The 23,253-nt window shown below is 50.8% G+C and overlaps 1 protein-coding gene and 1 pseudogene across 6 annotated transcripts in view; both read left to right on the top strand.

Annotated features, from left to right (window-relative positions):
* ZC3H4 (zinc finger CCCH-type containing 4) overlaps nucleotides 1–21,269 on the top strand; it is a 47,952-nt gene extending 26,683 nt beyond the window's left edge. For all 6 annotated transcript variants that reach the window (XM_077131342.1, XM_077131344.1, XM_077131343.1 and 3 more), the window contains 4 exons: nucleotides 12,575–12,939; nucleotides 13,190–13,533; nucleotides 16,473–16,724; nucleotides 17,751–21,269. In XM_077131342.1, coding sequence (XP_076987457.1) covers nucleotides 12,575–12,939; nucleotides 13,190–13,533; nucleotides 16,473–16,724; nucleotides 17,751–19,261 — 2,472 coding nt within the window. In that variant the 3' untranslated portion in view covers nucleotides 19,262–21,269. The remainder of the gene's footprint in view (nucleotides 1–12,574; nucleotides 12,940–13,189; nucleotides 13,534–16,472; nucleotides 16,725–17,750) is intronic.
* Nucleotides 7,683–12,562, top strand: LOC143658921 (F-actin-capping protein subunit beta pseudogene; annotated as a pseudogene).
* Nucleotides 21,270–23,253: the final 1,984 nt, after the last annotated feature.

Below are 23,253 nucleotides of genomic sequence, written 5' to 3' on the forward strand. Positions count from 1 at the left end.
CATTAGCCTTCAAGTCCAGGTTTGGAAACATGTCTGCCTTTGGGGTTCCTTACGAGCCTGACTTAGGAACAGGTGGCAAGAATGAGACAAAATTCCCTTCATATATGTTCATCTATTGTCAGTTTTTGCCTCCATTTGCTTTATCACTTGCTCTCATTTTTCTTTCTTTTTTTTTCTTGAACCATTGAAGAGTATGATGCATACATTGCATACATGTATCATAGCCCTTTACTCTTTTTTTGGGGGGACGGGGGGTCAGGTACATGGTACAGAAATTCTACCACTGTGAACCACTCATGCACCAGGCCCTTTACCCTTACATGTTTCCATTACATGTTTTCTTTTTTTTTCTGACAGTCAGTCATGTAATACCCCATAGACTCCTGTGCCCCTTTAGGGCCATCATGTCCCCCTAGTGGTAGCTCCTGGAAACCAGTCGTCTGTGTCCTATCCCTGTAGCTTTGCCTTTTCAAGACTATCATGTGAATGGAATTGTAGTACATGAAACTGAGTGTAAATCTGTTGATACAGCCTGAGTCTGGCTTCTCTCACTCTACATAATGCATTTGCGATTCAACCAGGTGGTTACAAATATCAGTGGCTCATTTCTGTTTGTTGCCCATTAGTAGTCCATTCTATGGCGTATCTGAATTTGTTTATGCAATTGTTGGTTAAAGGATATTTGGATTGTTTTCAGTTTGGGATGAAAACTTAAAACTTTTAACCAGTCGACTGGAACTTAGGTGTTGAAATTGCTGGCCTACTGAAGCTCAGCTCTTCCAAGCTGCGGCCACAAACCATTGCTTGTCTGTGAGTTTAACAATCCTGTTCTCTTTTGGGTCAGAGTCGGTCTTGGTAGCAAAGTCGTGTGACCCAGTGGGGTGCTGGCTTGATCCCCCCCCCCCACATGAAGTGTCTGGGAGTGCTGTTACCAGGAGAGTGTGGAGGAGATTTGAGAGGTAGATGTGTGCCTTAATGGCGTCTGGGCCCTGCTCTTCCGACGAGAACATTGTTTTGTTTTGTTTCTTACATGTCAGCATTCCAGGCTCTGTAGCAACAAACGCACATGTGACTTAGTCCATGTCTTTGAGGTAGCGCTTGCAGCCCAGGGTAGGAGATGGATGGGAGAGGACTGAGTGCAGGGAGGTGGGCTGTGTCCTGGGACAGGAGAAGGCAGAGTACGGCTGCTCAGTCCTGAAAGGCTGGGTGTCACATGCTCTAGCTGTGACAGAACTGCTTGGTCAGGTTCTTGCCAGTTTGGAAGGAAGTTGAACCCCTATCCCTGACTACAGGGCAGTGGGGAATGAAGACTCCACTGTGGGCTGCGGGGAGGGGGGTAAAGACCTGTCCTCAGGGATCAGTGACAAAGCAGTATGAAAGCTTCAGCTCTTTTAGTTAACTGTAAATGGTTAAGTTCCTGTTTCATTGCTGGTCCCCGGGACTGGGCACCCGGAGCTGACCGCCCCGTGGAGAGGAGGGCATTGGCCAGGTTGCACCTGTGTAGCAGGTCACAGAGATGTGCAGCAGGTTGGCCCCGCAGAGGCCTTCTGGAGGGCTGGACTGAGCCCCGAAGCAAGAGCCTGAGGGGAGTTGGTGAAGACAAGCTGCTAGGAGGGAGTGGTTGCTCTGGGAGTGGGGTGGGGAGGGAGGTATATGTGAGGAGGCAGATGTGGTCGGGTTTATCCTCTTGGGGGTAGAATCTCAAGGAGCTATTGAAGGGACTTGGCAGCAGAGGGTCATGATCACGTTGCTTGGCTTGTGTGCCAGGGGTGGCAGTGGGGATAAGAACCAGGAGAAGGCATTGTCGGCACCCCAGCTTCTGGCTTGTGGACATGAGGAGAGGGTCAGTCCCTCAAAGGGCCAAGTCCACATTCAGTGGAGGAGAGGAGGCGGGAGCGGAGCAGTGGCTCTGGTTCTAGACACACTGGTCAAGGCCCAGGAGAGACTAGGGGTGCAGGAGTGGGGGCCGACTTCTAGGGATGGGGGCGGGGGTCTCGCAAGCAGGAAAAATGTACGAGAGAGGGAGACGGGATGGCTAATCCAGCCAGTAAAAGTTGCAGCCCCTTTGCCCTCCTGGGCTGCACCAACCTCCATGGTCCTGGAGTGAGCAAGATGCTATCTAGAGCCTGTGATGCACAGGGAGGCACGTGTGTTTTTCTTGTTCATTTATGCATCCTAGGATGTGCATCAGTGCCCTGTCTGTGCCAGGTGCCATCCGAGGCCTGGGAATGCAGTGATGAGATAGGAGCGAGTCATTGGGCCCAGAGGATGAAGGTGGTGGGACATTCAGGGCAGGCCTCTGTGAGGAGGTGATGCCTGGTAGAACAGTTGGGGTTGAAGGGAGAGTGAGGTGGATGCCAGTGGTGGAAACTGTTTGTGGACAGCCCCTCACTTAGCGAGGACTGAGAGGCCAGCCCATCCTGAGGGAAGTGAGCAGGATGTGGGGGCAGCGGGTCAGGCACGGCCAGAGGCTGGGTATGCAGCCTTGTCTCTACCCTGCGGACAAGCGGCTCAGGTGCCATGGAATTCTGGGCTTCCCCCTACATGGCTGATTGCAGGCACTGCTGTTCAACCCAGCAGGCCCGCGTACAGTGTGGATGCTGATCCAGCTTGTCTCCCTGTGTGGCTGGTCTGCAGAGTGCCTCTGCGTAGCCAGGCTCCAACTGACATGTTCCTCACTTAGCGGTTTTCATTCTTCTGACCCTGCCAGTCCTTGGATTCAGATACTGTTGCTGATGGTGAGGAGAGAGAGAAGCCTTAGTCTGCTGGCGCCCCCCAGGAGGCCTGGCCTCTGCCACCCCCACCCCTGCCTGCCATTCCTGGGCAGACCAGTGTATCTTGAAGGCTTTTTGATCAGTGTCGAGGATGTGGCATTGCAGCACCCCTTGTTAGGATCTGTGAAGGGATCTTTGTCAGGGTCCCCAAGGCCAGCCTCATATTCAGTGATTGGCTAGGACATACAGACTCAGCACATAGTCATACTCATGGCTGAGAAGTACAGCTGAGAGTTACTGCATTGGAAGGTTACAAGCAAAATTATGCGCTTCCAGGGTTCTCTTCGCTTGCAGCCGCACAGAACGCGCTTTATTCCTCTGACCATGAATTGTGACCACATGTGTGACTTACTGTCTACTAAGAAGCTCCCAGAGACTCAGCACCTGGACGCTGACCACACAGCCCCTCTGTCTGGCGCATACCCAAATTCCAAATGCCCAGAAGGAAAGCAGGTGTTTGACATAAACCACCCTTTTTGGACAAATAGTTTAGACCCCTTGAGCTCCTCTTGCCATTTAGAGTAAGGTGGGGGCCCTCCTGAAATCCAAACTCCCAGGGCCCCCGAAGGCAGCCCACAGGCCTCTGCCAGGATGGCAATCAGGTCTGCTGTGCTGACTCTGCTCTGCCACATCCTAATTGGCAAGATGTTTTGCAGACTTTGAAATTATTCAGTAACTTCTTGAGCATCCTCTATTCTAGTTTGGTAGCTGCCAGAACGCGATATACATGGCTTTAAAAGGCTTTAAAAGGGAAATGGCTTTAAAAGGGGAATTTAATAAGTTGCTAGTTTACAGTTCTGAGGCCGAGAAAATGTTCAGTTAAAGCAAGTCTGTAAAAATGTCCAAATGAAGGCACCCAAAAGAGGTTACCTTCACTCAAGAAAGGCCACTGAGGTTCAGGATTTTTCTCTCAACTGGAAAGGCACGTGGCGAACATGAGAAGGTCTGCTAACTTTTTCTCCAGGCTTATTGTTTCATGAAGCTTCCTTGGGGATGCACTTGTTCATCTCCAAATGTCTCTGGCAGCATGGGCTCTGGCTCTTGTCATTTTTTTTTTTTTTTAAATTTTTAAATTTTTAAAAAAAATTTTTATTAATTAAAAGAATTACAAGAAACAAACATTCCCAACACATACATTCAGCAATTCACAATATCATCACATAGTTGCATATTCATCATCATGATCATTTCCCAGAACATTAGCATCAGTTGAGAAAAAGAAATAAAAAGACAACAGAAAAATATAACAAACAGAAAAAAAAAAAATTTTACAGGCCATACCCCTTACTGATCCCTTTCATTGATCACTAGCATTTCAAACTAAATCTAACATTCGTTCCCCCATTTATTTTTATTCCATATGTTCCTCTCATCTGTTGACAAAGTAGATAAAAGGAGCATCAGACACAAGTTTTCACAATCACACAGTCACATTGTGAAAGCTATATCATTATACAATCCTTATCAAGAAACATGGCTACTGAAACACAGCTCTACATTTTCAGGCAGTTCCCTCCAGCCTCTCCATTACATCTTGGATAACAAGGTGATATCAATGAATAAGAATAACCTCCAGGATAACCTCTCGACTCTGTTTGGAATCTCTCAGCAATTGACACTTTGTCTCATTTCACTCTTCCTCCTTTTGGTGGAGAAGGTTTTCTCAATCCCTTGATTCTGGATCTCAGCTCATTCTAGAGTTTTTCTCAATCCCTTGATGCTGAATCTCAGCTCATTCTGGGATTTCTGTCCCACGCTGCCAGAAAGATTCACACCCCTGGTAGTCATGTCCCACGTAGACAGGGGGAGGGTGGTGAGTTTAGTTGTTGTGTTGGCTGGAGAGAGAGAGGCCACATCTGAGCAACAAAATAGGTTGTCTTGGGGGTGACTCTTAGGCTTAATTTTAAGTAGGCTTGACCTATCCCCTGTAGGGTTAAGTTTCAGATGAACAAACCCCAAGACTGGGGGCTCAGCCTATAGCTTTGGTTGTCCACACTGCTTGTGAGAATATCAAGAATTCAACTTGGGAAAGTTGAGTTTTCCCCCATTCTCACTATTCCCCGGAGGGGACTTTGCAAATACTTTTCCACTCACTGATCAAATCACTCTGGGATTCATCAGGGCATCACCTGGACAAACCAACAAAATCTCATGTCCTGTACAGAGTTCCATATACTTAAGGTGTTCAATCAACTATCCACATAAGTTATATTAGGAGATGCAATAGTCAAAGTATAGATTTGTACCAAATAAACATTTTTTGCTTTAGTCTCACACATAAGTTGAAATTTTAAAATATTAATTACCATCTATTTTCAGCACACTGCAGTAATGACATTCTTTTGTTCTTCCTCATGCAAAAACATTTTTTAAATTTGTACGTTTAGTCACTATCATTATACACTCTAGGCATTCCTAGATTACACCATCTCAATCTTTATCGTCTATCTTTCTTTGTGATTTCATTTAGGCCCCAGCCCTCCTCCCTCTGTCATTCTCATATGCAGCTTCATTCAGTGTTTTACCATAATTGTATTACAGTTAGGTAATATTGTGCTGTCCATTTCTGAGTTTTTATATTCAGTCCTGTTGTACAATCTGTATCCCTTCAGCTCCAATTACCCAATATCTTACCCTATTTCTATCTCCTGATGGTCTCTGTTACCAAGGAAATATTCCAAGTTTATTCACTAATGTCAGTTCATATCAGTGAGACCATACAGTATTTGTCCTTTTGTTTCTGGCTAATTACACTCAGCATAATGTCCTTAAGGTCCATTCATGTTGTTACATACTTCATAACTTTATTCTGTCTTACAGCTGCATAATATTCCATCTTATGTATATATCACAGTTTGTTTAGCCAACTGTCTGTTGATGGACATTTTGGCTGTTTCCATCTCTTGGTAATTGTTAATAATGCTGCTATAAACATTGGTGTGTAAATGTCCATTTGTGTCTTTGGCCTCGTGTCCTTTGAGTACAGAAAGCATATAGATGGGTCCTGTTTTTTAATCCATTCTGCCAGACTATGTCTTTTGATTGGAGAGTTTAATCCATTAACATTCAGTGTTATTACTGCATGAGTAGTACTTTCTTCTACTATTGTGCCTTCTGGATTTTATATGTCATATCTAATTTTCCTTCTTTTTACCTTTACTCATAGTCTTCCTTTCTACACTCTTCTCCACACCTCTCTCTTCTGTCTTCGTATCTGTTTCTAGTGTTCCCTTTAGTATTTCTTGCAGAGCTGGTCTCTTGGTCACAAATTCTCTCAGTGATTTTTTGTCTGAAAATGTTTTAATTTCTCCCTCATTTTTGAAGGACAATTTTGCTGGACATAGAATTCTTGGTTGGCAGTTTTTCTCTTTTAATAATTTGAATATATTATCCCACTGTCTTCTCGCCTCCATGGTTTCTGCTGAGAGATCTGCGCATAGTCTTATTGGGCTTCCCTTGTATGTGATGGATTGCTTTTCTCTTGATGCTTTCAAGATCCTCTCTTTCTCTTTGACCTCTGACATTCTGATTATTAAATGTCTTGGAGTATGTCTATTTGGATCTATTCTCTTTGGGGTACGCTGCACTTCTTGGATCTGCAATTTTAAGTCTTTCATAAGAGTTGGGAAATTTTCAGTGATAATTTCCTCCATTAGTTTTTCTTCTCCTTTTCCCTTCTCTTCTCCTTCTGGGACACCCACAACATGTATATTCATGAGCTTCATATTGTCTTTCAGTTCCCTGAGTCCCTGCTCATATTTTTCCATTTTTTTCCTATAGTTTCTGTTTCTTGTCGAATTTCAGATGTTCCGTCCTCCAGTTCAGAAATCCTATGTTCTGTCTCTCGAAATCTACCATTGTAGGTTTCCACTGTTTTTTTCATCTCTTCTGCTGTGTCTTTCATTCCCATAAGTTCTGTGATTTGTTTTTTCAGACTTTCAGTTTCTTCTTTTTGTTCTTTCCTTGCCTTCTTTATATCCTCCCTCAATTCATTGATTTGGCTTTTGATGAGGTTTTCCATGTCTGTTCGTACATTCTGAATTAATTGTTTCAGCCCCTGTATGTCATTTGAATTGTTGGTTTGTTCCTTTGACTGGGCCATATCTTCAATTTTCCTAGTGTGATTTGTTATTTTTTGCTGGCGTCTGGGCACATAATTACTTTAATTAGTTTATTCTGGAGATTGCTTTCACTTCTTTTATCTAGGGTTTTCTTGCTGGATGAATTTGTTGTCTATCTGTTCTTTGACATTCCGTTCAGCTTTATCTGGACCTTTAGCTTAAGTTTTGTTTAACAGAGGAGAATTTTTTCAGTTCTTGTTTTCTTGTTTCTTGCCCTGGTTGTGTGGTGCCTTTTCCCCCACACACACTTAGGAGGGTCTGCTTAGATATTATAGACCCCAGCCAGATTTTCCCAGACCAAACTGGCCTCCTATCAGGAGGAAAGAGTCACCTGTTTCGGTTTTCCCTGAGGGTGAGACCCAGCAGGTTGAAAGACTTTCCTGTGAAGTCTCTGGACTCTGTTTTTCTTATCCTGCCCAGTATGTGGCGCTTGTCTGACTGCAGGTCCCACCAGCATAAGATGATGCGGTACCTTTAACTTTGGCAGACTCTCCCTGCCGGGGGCGTGGTGGAGACAGAGGAGAGGTTGTAGGCTGGTTTTAATGGCTTCAAATTACCAAGCCCTGGTGTCTGAATTCCTTGATGGAGGGATTCTACCTGGGTGGGGTTTCACCCCTCCCCTGGGGAAGGCACAAGCTCCAGATAAGCCCCCAAAAGAGCTCACTTCTGCCTATGCCTGGGGCATTTGCAGCCTGAAAGGTCCTGCCACTGTATCCAGAAGCAGTCAAGCCTGTGTAGATACACAGCCACAAAAACTTCTGTTTCCTTCTTTTTTATTTCCCCTTTTTCTGTCAGTCCTGTCCCCCTGTTACCGGGGCAAAAATGAGCAACCTCCGCTTTGATCAGGTTCACCTAAGCTAGGGGCCTATTTTTAGTAGTCAGAATTTGTTAATTAGTTCCACAATTGGCGTTTGATTGTGTTCAGTTCCTGCTGCTGGTAAAGTCCTTTCCTTTCCCCTCTGGGAAGCGGCCTGTGGGGGAGGGGCACTGGCCACCACAGGTTTGGAAACTCACGGTTCTGGGGGGTGCTCGCAGCTGCTCCGGACTGGGGTACACTGTGTGTCTGGTCACTGTTGTGGCTCCAGGAGCTGTTCTGTACTGTTTCTGGTTATTTAGTAGTTGTTCCGGAGGACAAACTAAAATGTACACATTATTAAGCCGCCATCTTGACCTCTCTTGCCATTTTCATAGCTCTAGAAAGGTATTCTCTCCAAAGTGTTTGCTCTTTTAAAGGATCCCAGTCAGAGCCCACCTGGAATGGGTGGAGTCACGTCTCCCTCTAATCAAATAATACCCACAATTGGGTGGTCACTTCTCCATGGGAACAATCAGAAAACTCCCAGCCAATCCTGGGCACCTGGGGAAGTGGAAGTGCTGTGCTCTGCTGCGGGGGGCGGGGAGCTACAGATGCTGGGACGGGGACCGCTGCTGCCACCATGAGTGATCAGCACTGGACTGTGCCTTGCGCTTACTGAGGCGCCTGCCTCCACAGCAAATCAAGGAAAACCTCAGTGACCTGATCGACGTGGTCCCCAGTCTGTCTTCTGTTGACCGGCCACTGAAAATTGCCAGAGACAAGGTGATGGGAAAGGATTACCTTTTGTGTGACTACAACAGAGATGGAGACTCCTATAGGTCACATGGAGTAACAAGTATGACTCTCAATTGGAAGATGGGGCCATGCCGTCTGCTCAGCTGCTAAAGCTGGAGGTTGAAGCCAGTAATGCCTTTGACCAGTATCGAGACCTGTATTTTGAAGATGGCGTCTCCTCTGTCTACCTCTGGGATCTGGATCATGGTTCTGCTAGAGTGATCCTTATAAAGAAGGCTGGAGATGGATCAAAGATCAAAGGCTTCTGGGATTCCGTCCATGTGGTGGAAGTGCAGGAGAAATCTAGTGGTCACACTGCCCATTATAAGTTGACCTCCATGGTGATGCTGTGGCTGCAAGCCAACCAGTGCGGCTCAGGCACCATGAACCTCGGAGGCAGCCTTTACAGACAGATGGAGAAAGATAAAACTGTGAATAACTGCCCCCCGCACATAGCCAAGATCGGGCACCTGGTGGAGCACATGGAGAATAAAATAAAAAATATGCTGAATGGAATCTACTTTGGAAAAACAAAGGACATAGTCAATGGGCTGAGGTCTGTGCAGACATTTGCAGACAGATCAAAACAAGAAGCTCTTAAGAACAACCTGGTGGAGGCTTTGAAGAGAAAGCAGCAGTTAAACCTGTGCATCCCGCTAACCAGACATGCCATGTACCCGTTAGGTTCCTTTCTTAGGAAACTCGTTTTCTACTTCCCTTTCCCCCTTCCCTCCCCCACCAGCAGGCCACATAACACCTTGCATCATCGACTGCACAGCATCATCTCTCTCTGAGAATACAACCCCAAAAACATCCTTCTCCATCTCTGAGGCCTACTTCCCACAGCATTTTGCTATCAAAACTCTTGGTATTTCCATACTGTGTTTTTTGTTCACTCCAGCCCCCTGTCTTCCTGCCCTCCCTCCATTGATAGATATAAAATACACTGTCTGCCTTCCTTCCCACCTTTTTGTTAGATTGGTATAAAAAATGTAAAACGAAAAAGTTTTATGAAATAACTGTGGTGTGTGAAAGATAGAAGAAAAACTGGAAATCTGATTCCATGTGTATTTGGAAGTTGCTTGAGGCTGGAGGTCAGGGGACAGGGGACGGCTTGAAGGAAGGAGAGGCAGCCTTCAGCCCTGCCCTGTGCAGCCCCGCCCCTGGCCTACGGATACCAGCGGGAAACCTGCTGACCATTCTGCTCTTCTGGCCAGGTGCTTCTCTGTCAATTTTTATGGAATGCACAGGAGTTTGTTTTATTTATTTATTTTTTTGGGTAAAGCTTAAACAAACAAAACTAAATCTACATCTTATACTTGAGCCTCCATACTTAAAAAAAAAAAATGAAAAAGAAACTGGGGGACAGTAAAAAAAAAAAAAAAAAAAAAAGCTCTCAGCCAGCAATATTGAATGAGGGCTAAAGTACATGGCTTTTCTGGGGTCTACCATAGATTCAGACCAGCACATTCCACCCTTTGGACCCCAAAAAGACTTGTTCTTTCCAAATGCAAAATACATTTAAGTAAGTATTAAACCGTTTCAGTAATAATACAAATACAATACAAAGTCCAAAACAGTACAAATCTCATTAACTTCTGCTACGGGCATGGTGAGTTCTGTGGCAAAATTCTCCTCTGGCTTTGGAACTGTAAAAACTCAGAACAAGTTATTTGCTACCAAAATACAAAGGAGGGATAGTCATATTATATACCCCCATTTTCCATAGGGAGAAATTGGAAGAAACACAGGAGTCACCAGACCTAAGCAGTTTTGAAAACCTGCAGCGCAGACTCCATTGGTTTCAAAGTCTTGAGAGTCATTTGTCTTCGGGGCTTTAGAAAGCGGCAGTCCCACTCTTCCTAAGGCCCTACACAGCGGTTCACCTCTTTTTGAATGCAACCTTGGGGGACACTGGGGAGACCACCTTTTTTTCAGCTCCACCCTCTCCAAGCGTTGGGGCCATTCCTGGGTTCTCTGCCATTTCCAGGGCACATGCTCAGCCCCTCCTTGTGGTGGCAGCCAGTCTCTCCCAAATCCCCAAGGAATGTGCTGCACCTTCTCCAAGGCCTAAGGCAGCACCACTCTGCCACTGCCCACCATCTGCCTTTGGGGCAAACTCACCCTCTCCGCATGTTGGGTGGGTCTGCTCTCCTAGCCCGAAGCTTCTTGACTCTAGACATTTCGCTTCCATAGTTCTGCTTCTGAAGTTACTTTTCCTCCAGTGTATCCTTTTTCTGCCCCTCTGAGTCCAGACTGGCAGTGGTTCTGCTTATATAGATCTGGCAACACTTTTGTTGGCTTTCTATGTAGTAAGCATGGATCGTGCCCCATCAGACAGCAGGAATTTCTGTAACTCCTTTCTGGATAACTCCATTTCTAATCCTGGCTTTTTCTGAGGTGGCTGACTGGTTCCACGTTTGGTTAAGTCCTCATGTGGGGCACAATTCTCTGGGGTCTCCCTCCCTGGAAGCCCAGAATTTTCCAGAATCAATTTCTGGTTTCTTTGTACTCAAGAGTTCAGTTCTCAGCTTATTTCTTTCCTGTTGCTGAGACAGGAGGCTACACTTTGCACATTCAATTTGGAAATCTCTTGTGCTAAATATCTAAGTTCATGGCTTTTAAAATCTTTCTTCCAACCAAAGCCACTAGTCAATTTTGCCAGATTATCTGCCATTTTAAAACAAGGATCACCTTCCTTCCAGTTTGCAATAACACATGCCTCACCAGAGGTATCTTTAGAGTCCACATTTCAACCAGCAGTCTCTGTCAAACACCTCACAACTCTTCCAAAATCTTTATCTTATCTATTTAAAAAGCCATTCTAACATGTTTGGTATTTGTGAACTGCAGCAGCACCCACTTCTCCAGTACCAAAATCTGTTCTAGTTTGCTAGCTGCCAGAATGCGATATACCAGAAACAGAATGGCTTTAAAAGGGAAATTATTAATAAGTTTGTTCTACAGCTGAGAAAATGTCCCAATTACTATTAAAATGTCCAAATTAAGTCACCAACAAGAGGTTACCTTCACTCAAGAAAGGTTGATGAAGTTCAGGGTTTCTCTCTCAACTGGAAAGGCAATGGCAAACACGGGGAGGTCTGCTCGCTTTCTCTCCAGGCTTATTGTTTCATGAAGCTCCCCTGGGGACGTATTCCTTTTTCATCTCCAAAGGTCTCTGGCAGTGTAGGTTCTGGCTGTTGTCATTTTCTTGGCTCTAAATAGGGACTCTCTCCAAAATGTTTCCTCTTTTAAAGAATCCCAGTCAGGGCCCACGTGGAATGGGTAGAGTCACATCTCCCTTTAATCACAAGTTAACACCCACAATCGGGTGAGTCTCACCTCCATGGGAACAATCAAAAGGCTCCTAGCCAGCAATATTGAGTGAGGACTAAAGAACATGGCTTTTCTGGGGTCCACCACAGATTCAAACAGCACATCACCTTTGTTTTGAGCTCTGTACTGGACCCTGGGGATCCATCAGGGAGCAAAGCAGCCTTAGCCAGCCATCATGAAGGTGACAGCTGATGGGGGCCAGGTGATGACCAAGGAGATGGTTCAGTAAACAAGGTCACCAGATGCAGTCAGTGCCTGGCAGGGAACAGTGGGGGCTGGGACTGATCACCTGAGCTGACAGCTAATTTGGACCCATGTGTTGGGCAGCAGGGTGCCACAATATCAGGGATGGGGGAGGAATAGGAGCCCAGAGAAAAGCTAGACTCAGGCTGGGGCCTGGAGCTGGCGAGCACTTAGCTGTCCTTAGAACTGAAATGAGGCCAGTGGGCAGGGTCATAAGAGTCCGGGGTATGGAAGAAGGTAAAGCCTCCAGGGTGCTGCTCGGTCCTGCCCAATGCCTGGTCCTGCTCTGGGGCTTAGAGGTCAGAGTGAGGAGTGTGGGTCTTACATGAAATGAGAGACTATCAAACTCCTTCCCTGCCGGCTGGCCTATGTGATGAGGTCCCCAGAGTCCTTGCGTTTTAGTCTTTCTCCACAGCAGAGAGGTATGCCTCCACCTAATTCCACCTGACTCCTGCAGTGTTTTTGGGTATCAGGTGACCCTCCCTTCTATTCTCATTCTGTTCTTGTAGATGTTGGCAGATGATGCGGAAGCAGGCGCAGAGGATGAGAAGGAAGTTGAGGAGCTGAAGAAGCAGGGAATTAACCCCCTGCCCAAACCTCCCCCTGGTGTGGGCCTCTTGCCCACACCCCCTCGGCCCCCTGGCCCGCAGGCCCCGACCTCTCCCAATGGCAGGCCCATGCAGGGCGGCCCCCCACCCCCACCCCCGCCCCCGCCCCCGCCCCCTGGGCCCCCTCAGATGCCCATGCCGGTGCACGAGCCGCTGTCCCCACAGCAGCTACAGCAGCAGCAGGACATGTACAACAAGAAGATCCCCTCCTTGTTTGAGATTGTGGTCCGGCCCACAGGGCAGTTGGCCGAGAAGTTGGGCGTGAGGTGAGTGGCCTGGGCTCAAAGTAAGATGGGTGGGGGCTGTTCTGCCTGAGCCAAGCTCCTTCTGTGCCCAGGGCTGCTGCTGTGCACCTGGCTGGGGCAGGGTGCCCAGGCCCTGCAGCGCCGTCTGAGTCCCGGGCTCCTCAGCCCTTCACCCACCTGGCAGTATTTCCTGGCGGGACCTCATCTTTCACATCTCCTCCTCTCTTCCTCTGCAGCCCCACTCACTGGTACCTGTTCCTCCTCCTTTTAGATTTCCTGGACCTGGTGGACCCCCAGGGCCAATGGGCCCTGGGCCCAACATGGGACCCCCAGGGCCCTTGGGGGGACCAATGCATCCCGACATGCACCCTGACATGCATCCTGACATGCACCCCGACATGCACCCTGAAATGCACCCCGACATGCCGATGGGCCCTGGCATGAACCCCGGCCCGCCCTTGGGACCTAGCGGCCCCCCGATGATGCCCTATGGTCCCGGAGACTCCCCACATTCTGGAATGATGCCCCCCATCCCACCAGCGCAGAACTTCTATGAGAACTTCTACCAGCAGCAGGAGGGCGTGGAGATGGAGCCAGGCCTCCTTGGGGACGCAGGTATGTGGGGTGCTTGGGTGGGGGCTGGGGCATGGCCGCTGGTGCTAGCACAGTAGGGCTCGGCCATCGGCACCTGGTGGTTCTTCTTGAGCCACGCCCCTCTGAGCATGAATCCATCTCCATCCCTGTTCTGTTTGACAGTTGGGTATCTTCAGTGACAGGGGGGTCACCACCCCGTTGAGGCAGAAAAGACTTCTGTGACTGTTAGAGCTGTGACTTGTTTCATTTCCTGACAGTTTTACTCAGTGTGTCTGGACCTAGGAGTGTGGCAAGTTAGGGGGTGGCATGTGCAGTCCCTTCAGGGCAAGAAAGTGCCCTTGCCGAAGCTCCCTCCTCCCAGACAGTTCTTCGATTAGAACTACTGGTGTTGACCTTTGTGTCTGTGCTTTCTGTACCCATGACAGACCATTTTTCTTCCATCTTATTTTCTTTTCTTAAAACAAGAAGACTTGTTGTCCGACGGTCAGGGAGCAGCTTAAACTTTTTGCAGCTGTCAGACAAGCCCCAGTGCACAGTCTTTAGAAAGACGAGGCTGTTTACTTAATTTTCTCACAGGATGCCATGTATCACCCATAGGTTCGAATAAGCAAGGCTTTCCCTGGCCACTTCTAGTAGAAGGAACAGAGAGGGAACTTGTGAATAAACGAATAAGCTAATTTCTATGTTGATGGTGGCTTTAGGAGAAAATAAGATCAAGGAGAGAACGGCTGGACTGGGCAGGCGGGAAGGTGGCTGTGGTAAAAAGAGGCCTCTCTGTGAAGGGGAATGTGACTTGAGACACATTTAAGCTTGTTTAAGGAAAGCTGAGAAGGCCAGCAGGGCCTAGAGAGGAGGCTAAGGGAGAGAGGTCAGTGGCTGGCAGGGCACCCAGCTGCCCTGTGGTGGAAGAGTCGTGGTGATGAACTGATGCTGCCTGCGGAGAGGGCAGTGGGGCGGGAGCCACATGGGGGAAAGTACCCGGTCAGCACAGAGGTGTGGGGCTGGGGCAGGGCATGGGCGGTCTGGTGTGGAGATGGTGCCATGGGCCTCACCCACTCGTGCGCATTCCAAAGCAGGCAGGAGACGCAGGAGGACAGGGTGCCTGGGCGGGGGGCACCAAGGTGGGCGTCAGCACTTCTCCTCTTCACCGTGTGAGATGAGGTGTGAGGATTTGGTGGACTGCCCAGCGCGAAGTCTGAGGGGGTGGTTGGAAAGGAAGCTGGAGGTGATGAAAACTGGCAGTGGGTAGCCTGTGGTGGCATCTGAAGCCGCTAGAGCAGACGTGAGTGCCTGTGACTGGTCAGGGGCTGGGCTGCCATTGGGAGGCTGGGGAGAGGCAGACGGGAGAGCAGGCTGCCGAGGGAGCGGGGCTGTATGTCCCATGGCCTTGCTCCTTGGTAAAAACGTATCATTCACATACCATAAAATCTACCCATTTAAACTACGCAGTTCAGTGGTTGTGGTATATCCACCAAGATACCTGACCACTAAATAACTCACTTTCGACTGTCAGTTCACTGAAGGAGGGACCACGGCTGTCTGCTTCCACCACATGTCCCCAGCCCTGAGCCCGAGTTGTGGTGTGAGCAGACACCCTCTCAAGGTTAGATATAGAGCGGTTCAGGAGCTAGGAGAAGGGCACCTTTCACTTTTTGCTTTATGTACTTTTGGTTTCAGAATATTTATGAGAGTAATAACTTTTTAATTATATAGGAAAAGCATTTGTTGTAAACTTTCAATAATGCAAAGCGTATAAAAAAAAGTCAGAATTTTAATTTCTTCTGTAGTCTCAGCTCATTTTACTAGACTGGCATGTACTAATATGACAACCTTAGGGTTAGGTGCCTGGTTAAGTTTAATGTTTGTTTTTTTTTTGCATGGGCAGGCACCAGAAATTGAACCTGGGTCTCTGGCATGGCAGGCAAGAACTTTGCCACTGAGCCAGCATGGCCACCCTAAGTTTAAATTTTTAAATTTAAATTCCAAAGCCAGTTTGTCAGGAGTGCTCACCACACTTGAAGTGCACAGTGGTCTCATGGTGCAGATTCAGGCCATTGCCCCCTTGAAGTATGTTCACAGGGACAGTGCTGGAGGGAGATGCTCTGTCTGCATGTGTCTCTCTCTCACACACAGTATCGAAAGACTGGTCCTAGGCCTGCTCCCCCGCAGCCCTGGAGCCTCTGCCCGCTCTTCTTTCACTGGGGCCAGCCCATTGGTGCCGGCGTGGGTGGAGCTGGCAGAGGGAGGAGGCTGGCAGCCGACTCCTAAGGAGTCAAGGAAGGGACTTCAACTTCGAGCTTCCTTCTAATTCCTCGATGGCAATAACAGGCTTGTCAATGTTCCCAGAGATTGGGAACATAGAAAGGAAAAGAAACACTCACCCATGAGTCTCTCTCTGTCTGGGTTGACTCTGGGTCATTGCCATGTTTTGGTGTATTTCTTTCCTTTCTTTTACTGGTTTCTTTCTTTTTTTTTCAAACTGTGAGCTCACTAGGAGTGTTTTTTCTTTATTGGTTATTAAAAAGAAACACAGTAGGGTGCATGGGTCGTTCATTGGTAGGATGCACATCTTCCATGAGGGAGACCCGGGTTCGATTCCTGGACCATGCACTCCCCCAAAAGAAAGAAAGAAAGAGAAACAGTGTTTGTCGAAAACAATTCAAACCATTCAGCTGTACCCTCTCCCATGGTCTGTTCTGTGTCTTTCTTTCCAAAGCCATTCTGTGGTGTTTTACGAAAAGCCAAAAGTGTCCTGTCTTCTTGGCACTTCATAAGCATTTGCCTGTGTCCATCCCCACTGCTGGGCTCTCCTGGGACCTGGTGTTGGAGACCGTCCCAGGAGGTTAGGAGGGAGGCTCTATAGATCCTTCTCTCGCCCTCTGCCTTCTGTGGGACTGGGCCGGGTGCAGCCAGCGCCTCGGGCCCTTCCCGACGTGTACCCTCGTTCTCCCCTGCCACAGAGGACTACGGGCGCTACGAAGAGCTGCCGGGGCAGCCTGGGGAGCACCTCTTCCCCGAGCACCCTCTGGAACCTGATAGCTTCTCTGAGGGAGGGCCTCCAGGTCGGCCAAAGCCGGGTGCCAGTGTCCCTGACTTCCTGCCCTCAGCCCAGAGGGCCCTGTACCTGAGGATCCAGCAGAAGCAGCAGGAGGAGGAGGAGAGAGCGAGGAGGCTGGCTGAGAGCAGCAAGCAGGACCGGGAGAATGAGGAAGGCATGTGTCCTCCCCAGGGGTGGGGCCTCCCCCTGTGGTGCAGGCCACTGGGGCTCACAGGGAAGAGGTGGGGGTGCCCAGGTTGGGTTCCTGTCAGGAAGGATCCAGGGGGGTGGGGGGATGCATTCCCAGGGCTGTGAGGCCCGGCTGACCATGGACGCTGCGTGTCCCCAAGAAAACTGGATGGTGATCCCAGGAAGGCAGAGCTGCCTTCTGGGGGTCTGGGGAGGTCCTGAGCATATTGCAAAAGGAGGTGGGTGATCTTCGGAGCTGGCAGGCTGGTGGGATGGACTGCCTGTTCCCTGACAGGAGGCTTTAGGGAGCCTTTCACAGTCCCCTTTCCCCAGAACATGCTTTCACAAAGCCAGAGGTGAGAGCTCCTCATCTATTAGGGGACCCAAGAGTAAGTCCAGTCACAGCAACCGCCAAGGTAGAAGGCACCATGGTCCACTCGGGGGCATCCTCCCTAGGGAGAGGTGGTGGGGCCATGTTCAGAACCTGAGGCAAGCACTAGGGGGGCCCTGACTGGAGCCAGGCTGGCAAAGAAGGACAACTGGAAGGGGCAGAAGGGTGGCCCGAGTTAGCTGTGCAAGTGGGTTTGATGCCACACTCCCTGGAGGGCTGGAACAGTGCCCCCTCCCCCCCTTGAGGAGGCCGGGACCTGGTGTCTGAGCCCTAAGCCTGCTGAGAGCTCAGTCAGTAGCAGCTGCTGCCAAGACGGCCTAAAAGAGTCTGCAGGACCCTGGCCCCTGATTCCATGCCACCATGCCTCCATCTCAGCTATCTGGTGGTGTGATGATAGGGCGCCCTGCTGGGGGTTGCAGCACTGTCCCCAACCTCAGCCACACCCTGCACACACCTGGCCACATCGGTCCCCAGGCAGCCCATGTGGGGAGTAGGTGGGGATTCAGAGGAGAGACGGAGGCTCTGAGAGGCAGAGGCGCCTTCACCCCGTGGCTGTCTAGGCTCTGAAGAGGGCTGGTGGATGTGGAGCCCCCCTCATTGCTTTCCTTTTCTCTCTCTCAGGAGACACCGGAAACTGGTACTCAAGTGATGAGGACGAGGGCGGGAGCAGCGTTACCTCCATCCTGAAGACGTTGAGGCAACAGACGTCAAGCCGGCCCCAGGCCTCTGTTGGGGAGCTGAGCGGCAGTGGACTGGGGGACCCCCGCCTCCAGAAAGGACACCCCACAGGAGGTCGGCTGTCTGACCCCCGCCTCAGCCGGGACCCCAGACTCACCCGCCATGCCGAGGCCTCTGGTGGGCCCGGCCCAGCGGAAGTAGGACCCTCCGACCCCCGGCTGGCTCGCTCCCTGCCAGCCTCAAAGCCTGAGGGTGCCCTCCACCCGAGCCCTGCCAGCTCCAAGGGCTCCGGGCCGCCCCCCGCCGAGGAGGAGGAGGGGGAACGGGCTCTCCGGGAGAAGGCAGTTAACATCCCCCTTGAGCCCCTTCCCGGGCACCCGCTGCGAGACCCGCGTTCACAGTTGCAGCAGTTCAGCCACATCAAGAAGGACGTAACCTTGAGCAGGCCCAACTTCGCCCGCACTGTGCTCTGGAACCCTGAGGACCTGATCCCCCTGCCCATCCCCAAGCAGGACTCCGTGCCTCCTGTCCCCGCGGCCCTGCAGTCCTTGCCCACCCTGGACCCCAGGCTGCACCGTTCTACCACCGCCGGACCCCCCAACCCCCGGCAGCGCCCTGGCACCTCTGCAGAGCCTGGCCCCTCCGGCTCCAACCTACCTGACTTTGAACTCCTCTCGCGCATCCTCAAAACTGTCAATGTCCCTGGCCCCTCGGCAGCCCCTGGCCCAGGTGACAAGCCCAGTGACCCCCGGGTGCGAAAAGCTCCCACTGACCCTCGACTGCAGAAGCCAGCTGACCCTGCTGCCCCTGCCCGGGCTGTCAAGTCTGGCCCTCCCGAGAACCCGGGGCCAGCCGCCAGCCCCAGTGGGGAGTCCTCGCCCCCAGCCATCGCTCCCTACGACCCACGCGTGCTGGCGGCTGGGGGGCTGGGCCAAGGCGGTGGGAGCGGGCAGAGCAGCGTGCTAAGTGGCATCAGCCTCTACGACCCGAGGACTCCCAACGCTGCGGGCAAAGCCGCAGAGCCCGCTGCCGATGCGGGCTCACAGCCCAAGGGCCCCGAGGGTAACGGCAAGAGCCTGGCCACCAAGACCAAGGAGCCACCCTTTGTGCGCAAGTCTGCCCTGGAGCAGCCTGAGGCAGGCAAGGCTGGTGCAGACGGGGCCATGGCCACGGCCACGGACAGATACAACAGCTACAACCGGCCCCGGCCCAAGGCTGCCGCAGCCCCTGCCACCACCACAGGCACCCCGCCGCAGGAGGGGACCCTGCCCCAGCCTGGCGTGCACAGCCTGCCTGTGCCTACCCTTTTTGGGACCGTGAAACAGGCACCCAAGACGGGCTCCGGAAGCCCCTTCGCCGGCAACAGCCCAGCCCGGGAGGGCGAGCAGGACGCAGGATCCCTGAAGGACGTTTTTAAAGGCTTTGATCCCACCGCTTCCCCCTTCTGCCAGTAGTGTTCCACCAGGGCCGTGCTCCCCCTGCCCGCCTGGGCGCCCCGCCCGCACCTGCAGCAGGGCGGCAGCCAGATCGGGGGACTGGGGGTGGGTCGGGCATTCTTTTTTCTTTTTTTTTTCTGTTTTTTTTTTTAAAGTAATACTTTCTTTGAAACTTAAATTGTATATAACCGTCTTCAGTTCTGGTCAGCACCACGCGGCTCCTGACAAGAAAACGTTTGTGCTGTGAGCCGTGGTGAGGCCCCTGGGCCCCAGCGGGGGCCCCTCCTCCCCCTCGCTCTCAGAGGAAACAGGAGGGATGGAGAAGGCGCCGGAATGAGACTCATCCTGTTGTCTGAATGAAGAGAGATGGGTGAGACAGTGGGGCAGGACCCACGGAAGCAGATCTCGGCGCTTCTGGAACCCAAGGGCCCACTGTCCCCATCTCCGCTGTGGTGTGTGGGCCATGACACATCATTTTAGGAGATGGTAGAAGAGAAAAACTAACCAAAAAAGAAAATAAGCCCACCCCACCCTTACTGTTCGCCGGGGCTGGGAGAAGCGAGGTCCTCTCCCGCTGATGGCTCACCTGGATCCGCACACGAGGCCCTACCCGCCACCTCTGCCTTTGGAAGCCTTCAGCCGAAAGATGGACCTGGAGCCCAGGGGCTGGTGTCAGGGACACCCCCACTCCCCCAGGTAGCTCCTGGCCAGCGGGGACCCACAGCCTTGTGTTTTCCGTCAGTATTACCTATCCCGTTGCAGCTGCACCCTCCTCTCCATCCCCCACCAAGGCGGGGTCTCCCCCTGGTCCTCAAAAGCCAGAGCATCATGTCTGCACTGCCTGCCAGATGGCCCCAGCCCCTTTACAGTCCCTCTGGGATCTATCGCGTGGCTGCTCCCGCCAGGCTCCTGCAGAGGGGACCTGGCGGCTTTTGGAGAAAGTGTTTCTGCTCTGTGCCTGTTGAACAGATTGGTGGGGACGAGGCAGAGTGTTTGGGTTTCCTCCTCTGAGCCTATAGGCACTTGGGTCCAGAGGGGTGTTAGGTGTGCGGACACTTCCCGAAGGGGGCTGAGGAAGATGGGTGAGACTGCAGCCAGGCCAGGGTGGGGCTGCTGGGCCCTTTCCAGGAGAGGGACCAGGCCCCCCGGCGGGTGGGGGTGGCACTGGGGTCTGGCCCTCAGAGCCTCCTGGACCTGCCTGGCCTGAAGCCATTGCCCAGCCCTGCTCCTGCCTTGTCTCCCGAGCCTAGCGCCTGTCCCCTCTGCCACCTGGCTTAGGGCTCCTGCCTCTCCTTACTGATAATGAGGAAACGTGGTTACCAGCCAAAGGATACCCACCCCCACCTCAAGAAAAAAAATAACAGGTTCGGGGCCAGAAGGCAGGGTGGGAGAGGCAGGGCACGCACCGGTGAGCCTCCCAGGTCATTGCACCGTGATCAGGTTGGTTTGGGTTTTTGTGTTTTGTTTTTTTTTTTTAAACAATCATAAGTGAGATTTTTTTTTTCTTCAGCCACCAATGTTGGCCTCGAAGCAGAGGGCTGCAGCCCTTGGTGTTTGTAAAGTAAGAGTACAGTGTGGTGGTGTTTTGTTCCCTCTTCCCCCACCCCCCTTTTCTCCTTATCCTCAGAGATTTTCCTTTTGTAAAAGAAAAATTAAATACTTTTTTAAAACCGAAATCTGTGGATGAAATAGAAGCTGGAGCCCTCCTTTTGGAATATTAAGCCTAAAAACCTCATGGGACTATGAATTCACCCATCATTTTCATTTGCCATCAGGCCGGAGCTTTTAAAGAAAAATTGTTCTCTAACCAGGATTGTAACAAAAGTGTAAATACGATTTCAGAGTTGAAAGTTGATGGTGCAAATATGTATATAACGTACTGTATTTTTACAATGATCGCCGCATGACTATTTCACCCCTTTTTGTACTCCATAACTGTCTTCCAGAAACATCATCTGCCCTCTCTCCTGTGGTCTCTTAATCTGATAATTGTATTCCTGCCATTAAAGGATGCAGTTATTTTAAAGTGCCGGCCTTGCCTGTCTGGTCTCTGCGCTGCTGATGACCCTACGTCATCCTAGAGCTGCAGGAGTGACAAGAATCGGGGTGCTCTAAATAGTTAAGCGGGGGCTCAGCTGTGTGGAAGCCACACCCAGGCGAGGGTGGGAGGAGCAGGGCCAGCCAGGAGAATAGCCACGTTGCCTTGGGACCTGTTTTGGCCTCCGTGTTGGAGTGGCCTGTAGTTCCCAAGGATTTTGTACAAATTACCGCTGATTTTGTGGCTTAAAACCAAGCTGTGGCCAGGGCCATGTTCCTTCCTGGAACATCGAGGAGAATCCATATCCTTGCCTTACCCAGTTTCCAGAGGCTGCCTGCATCCTGTGGCTCAGGTCTGGACCCTTTCTTCCACCTTCACGGCGACATCACACTGCCTTCCCACATCTTCCTCTGATCACGGCTGGAAAAGCTCCCCTCGGGATCACGTTGGGCCCACCTTGGCACTCCAGGCTACTCTTCCATCTCAAGGTCCCTAATTTAGTCACATCTGCAAAGTCCCTTTTGCTACTGAAGCTGATAATCTCAGGTTCCAGAGATTAAGATGTGGGCATCTTTGGGGGCCTGCTCTACCCTGTAAGTGGGAACCAACCCCAAGCATTCCTTAGGGAGGGGCTCTCCTTGCCCATACACCAGTTAACTGCCCTAAGCATGTAAATTCTAGGTTCACGTCGAAATTCAGAGTTTAATCTTTGAGTTTCTTCTAACTCCTCTGTCCCACGTAATGATGATTTCATCTATAACAGAAAACCCCGACCCAGTTGGTTTCAAGGGCCGGAGCCCATCATTTCCCAGAACATCTGTGATCACCCGACTCCAGGCCAGCCAGGCCAGCGTGCCGGCCCAGCTCCCGTGTGGTGGCGAGGTGCCTAGTGCAGCTCCCTGGCTCCCGTATCAGCTCCTTGGACAGGAGCAGAGAAGGAACTTTCTTCCCAAGAAGCTTGAAGAGCCAGAAAGCACTTCCCAGAAGCCCCCAGAATCACTCCTTTCATGTGGCCAGGATTAGGGCGTGCACCTCTTCCTGCATAGGCTCCTGGCATAGGGGGTTAGAATCCTCATGCTTACTTCTACTAATCAAAGATCCACTATCCTGGACCTGCATGCCCCACTGCTTGGAGGGGGAAGCCATCCAACCCTTCAGGTGTCTAAGGCAGGAAGGCATGTGCCATGCACCAGGTCCCACGGTTGGCAACACTGCCAAGGACGGGCCTGCGAGAGGCAGGAAGAGTTTGAGGACCTGGCGGGTCCTCTGGAAGGGGTGCAGGGAATGGGCAGGCCAGGGAATGGCGAGAGGCAGGATGCCCAGTGGGACAAGTCAGGAGGAGGTAAGTACCGAAACCAAGGAGGTTTGAGGCAGTGCGGGCTGATGGTTTGAGACCTAGGGGGTAGAGTTGATGGATGAGGGTAACTGGATTAGTTGTGGCAGATGTGGGAGGGGAGGAAGAGAGGAGAGGGAGGTGGTCGTCTGGAAAGGGGCTAAGTTCAGCAAGTGGGGCTGTGACGAGCATCACAGCTAGAGCAAGAAGGGGAGACTGAGGCAGGGCAGAAGTGGTCAGGGGTGTTGGCCAAGTTGAGTGCCTTCCACTGTCAAAGACTACATGCAGCCAATTCAAGGTGCTCCCCAGGTGTCTGCCCTGATTACCACCTACACTGTTTACATTCAGGTGTCCTTGCTTTAGCACACCTTTAGGCCCTGGCCCATCCTTTATTCATCCAGCCATCATATTTTTGATGCATTTCCCAATAAGTTCCAAATGTCAGAACCCATGCCCCTGACCCCTTCAGCCTGTATATCATGAACCAGAGTTCGATATTTGTTTACAGTTGCTTTTTTTTTAAGGTAAATTTCCATATTTCACAACTCTTATGCGTATGTCCTTTGGGCCTTGAGAAATGCATAGTCTATGTAACCCAACCCTCTATGACTATAGAGAGCAGCAAATTCCCACATGCCC

This window comes from Tamandua tetradactyla, chromosome 16 (assembly GCF_023851605.1).
Source record: "Tamandua tetradactyla isolate mTamTet1 chromosome 16, mTamTet1.pri, whole genome shotgun sequence".
Classification (NCBI taxonomy): Eukaryota; Metazoa; Chordata; class Mammalia; order Pilosa; family Myrmecophagidae; genus Tamandua; species Tamandua tetradactyla.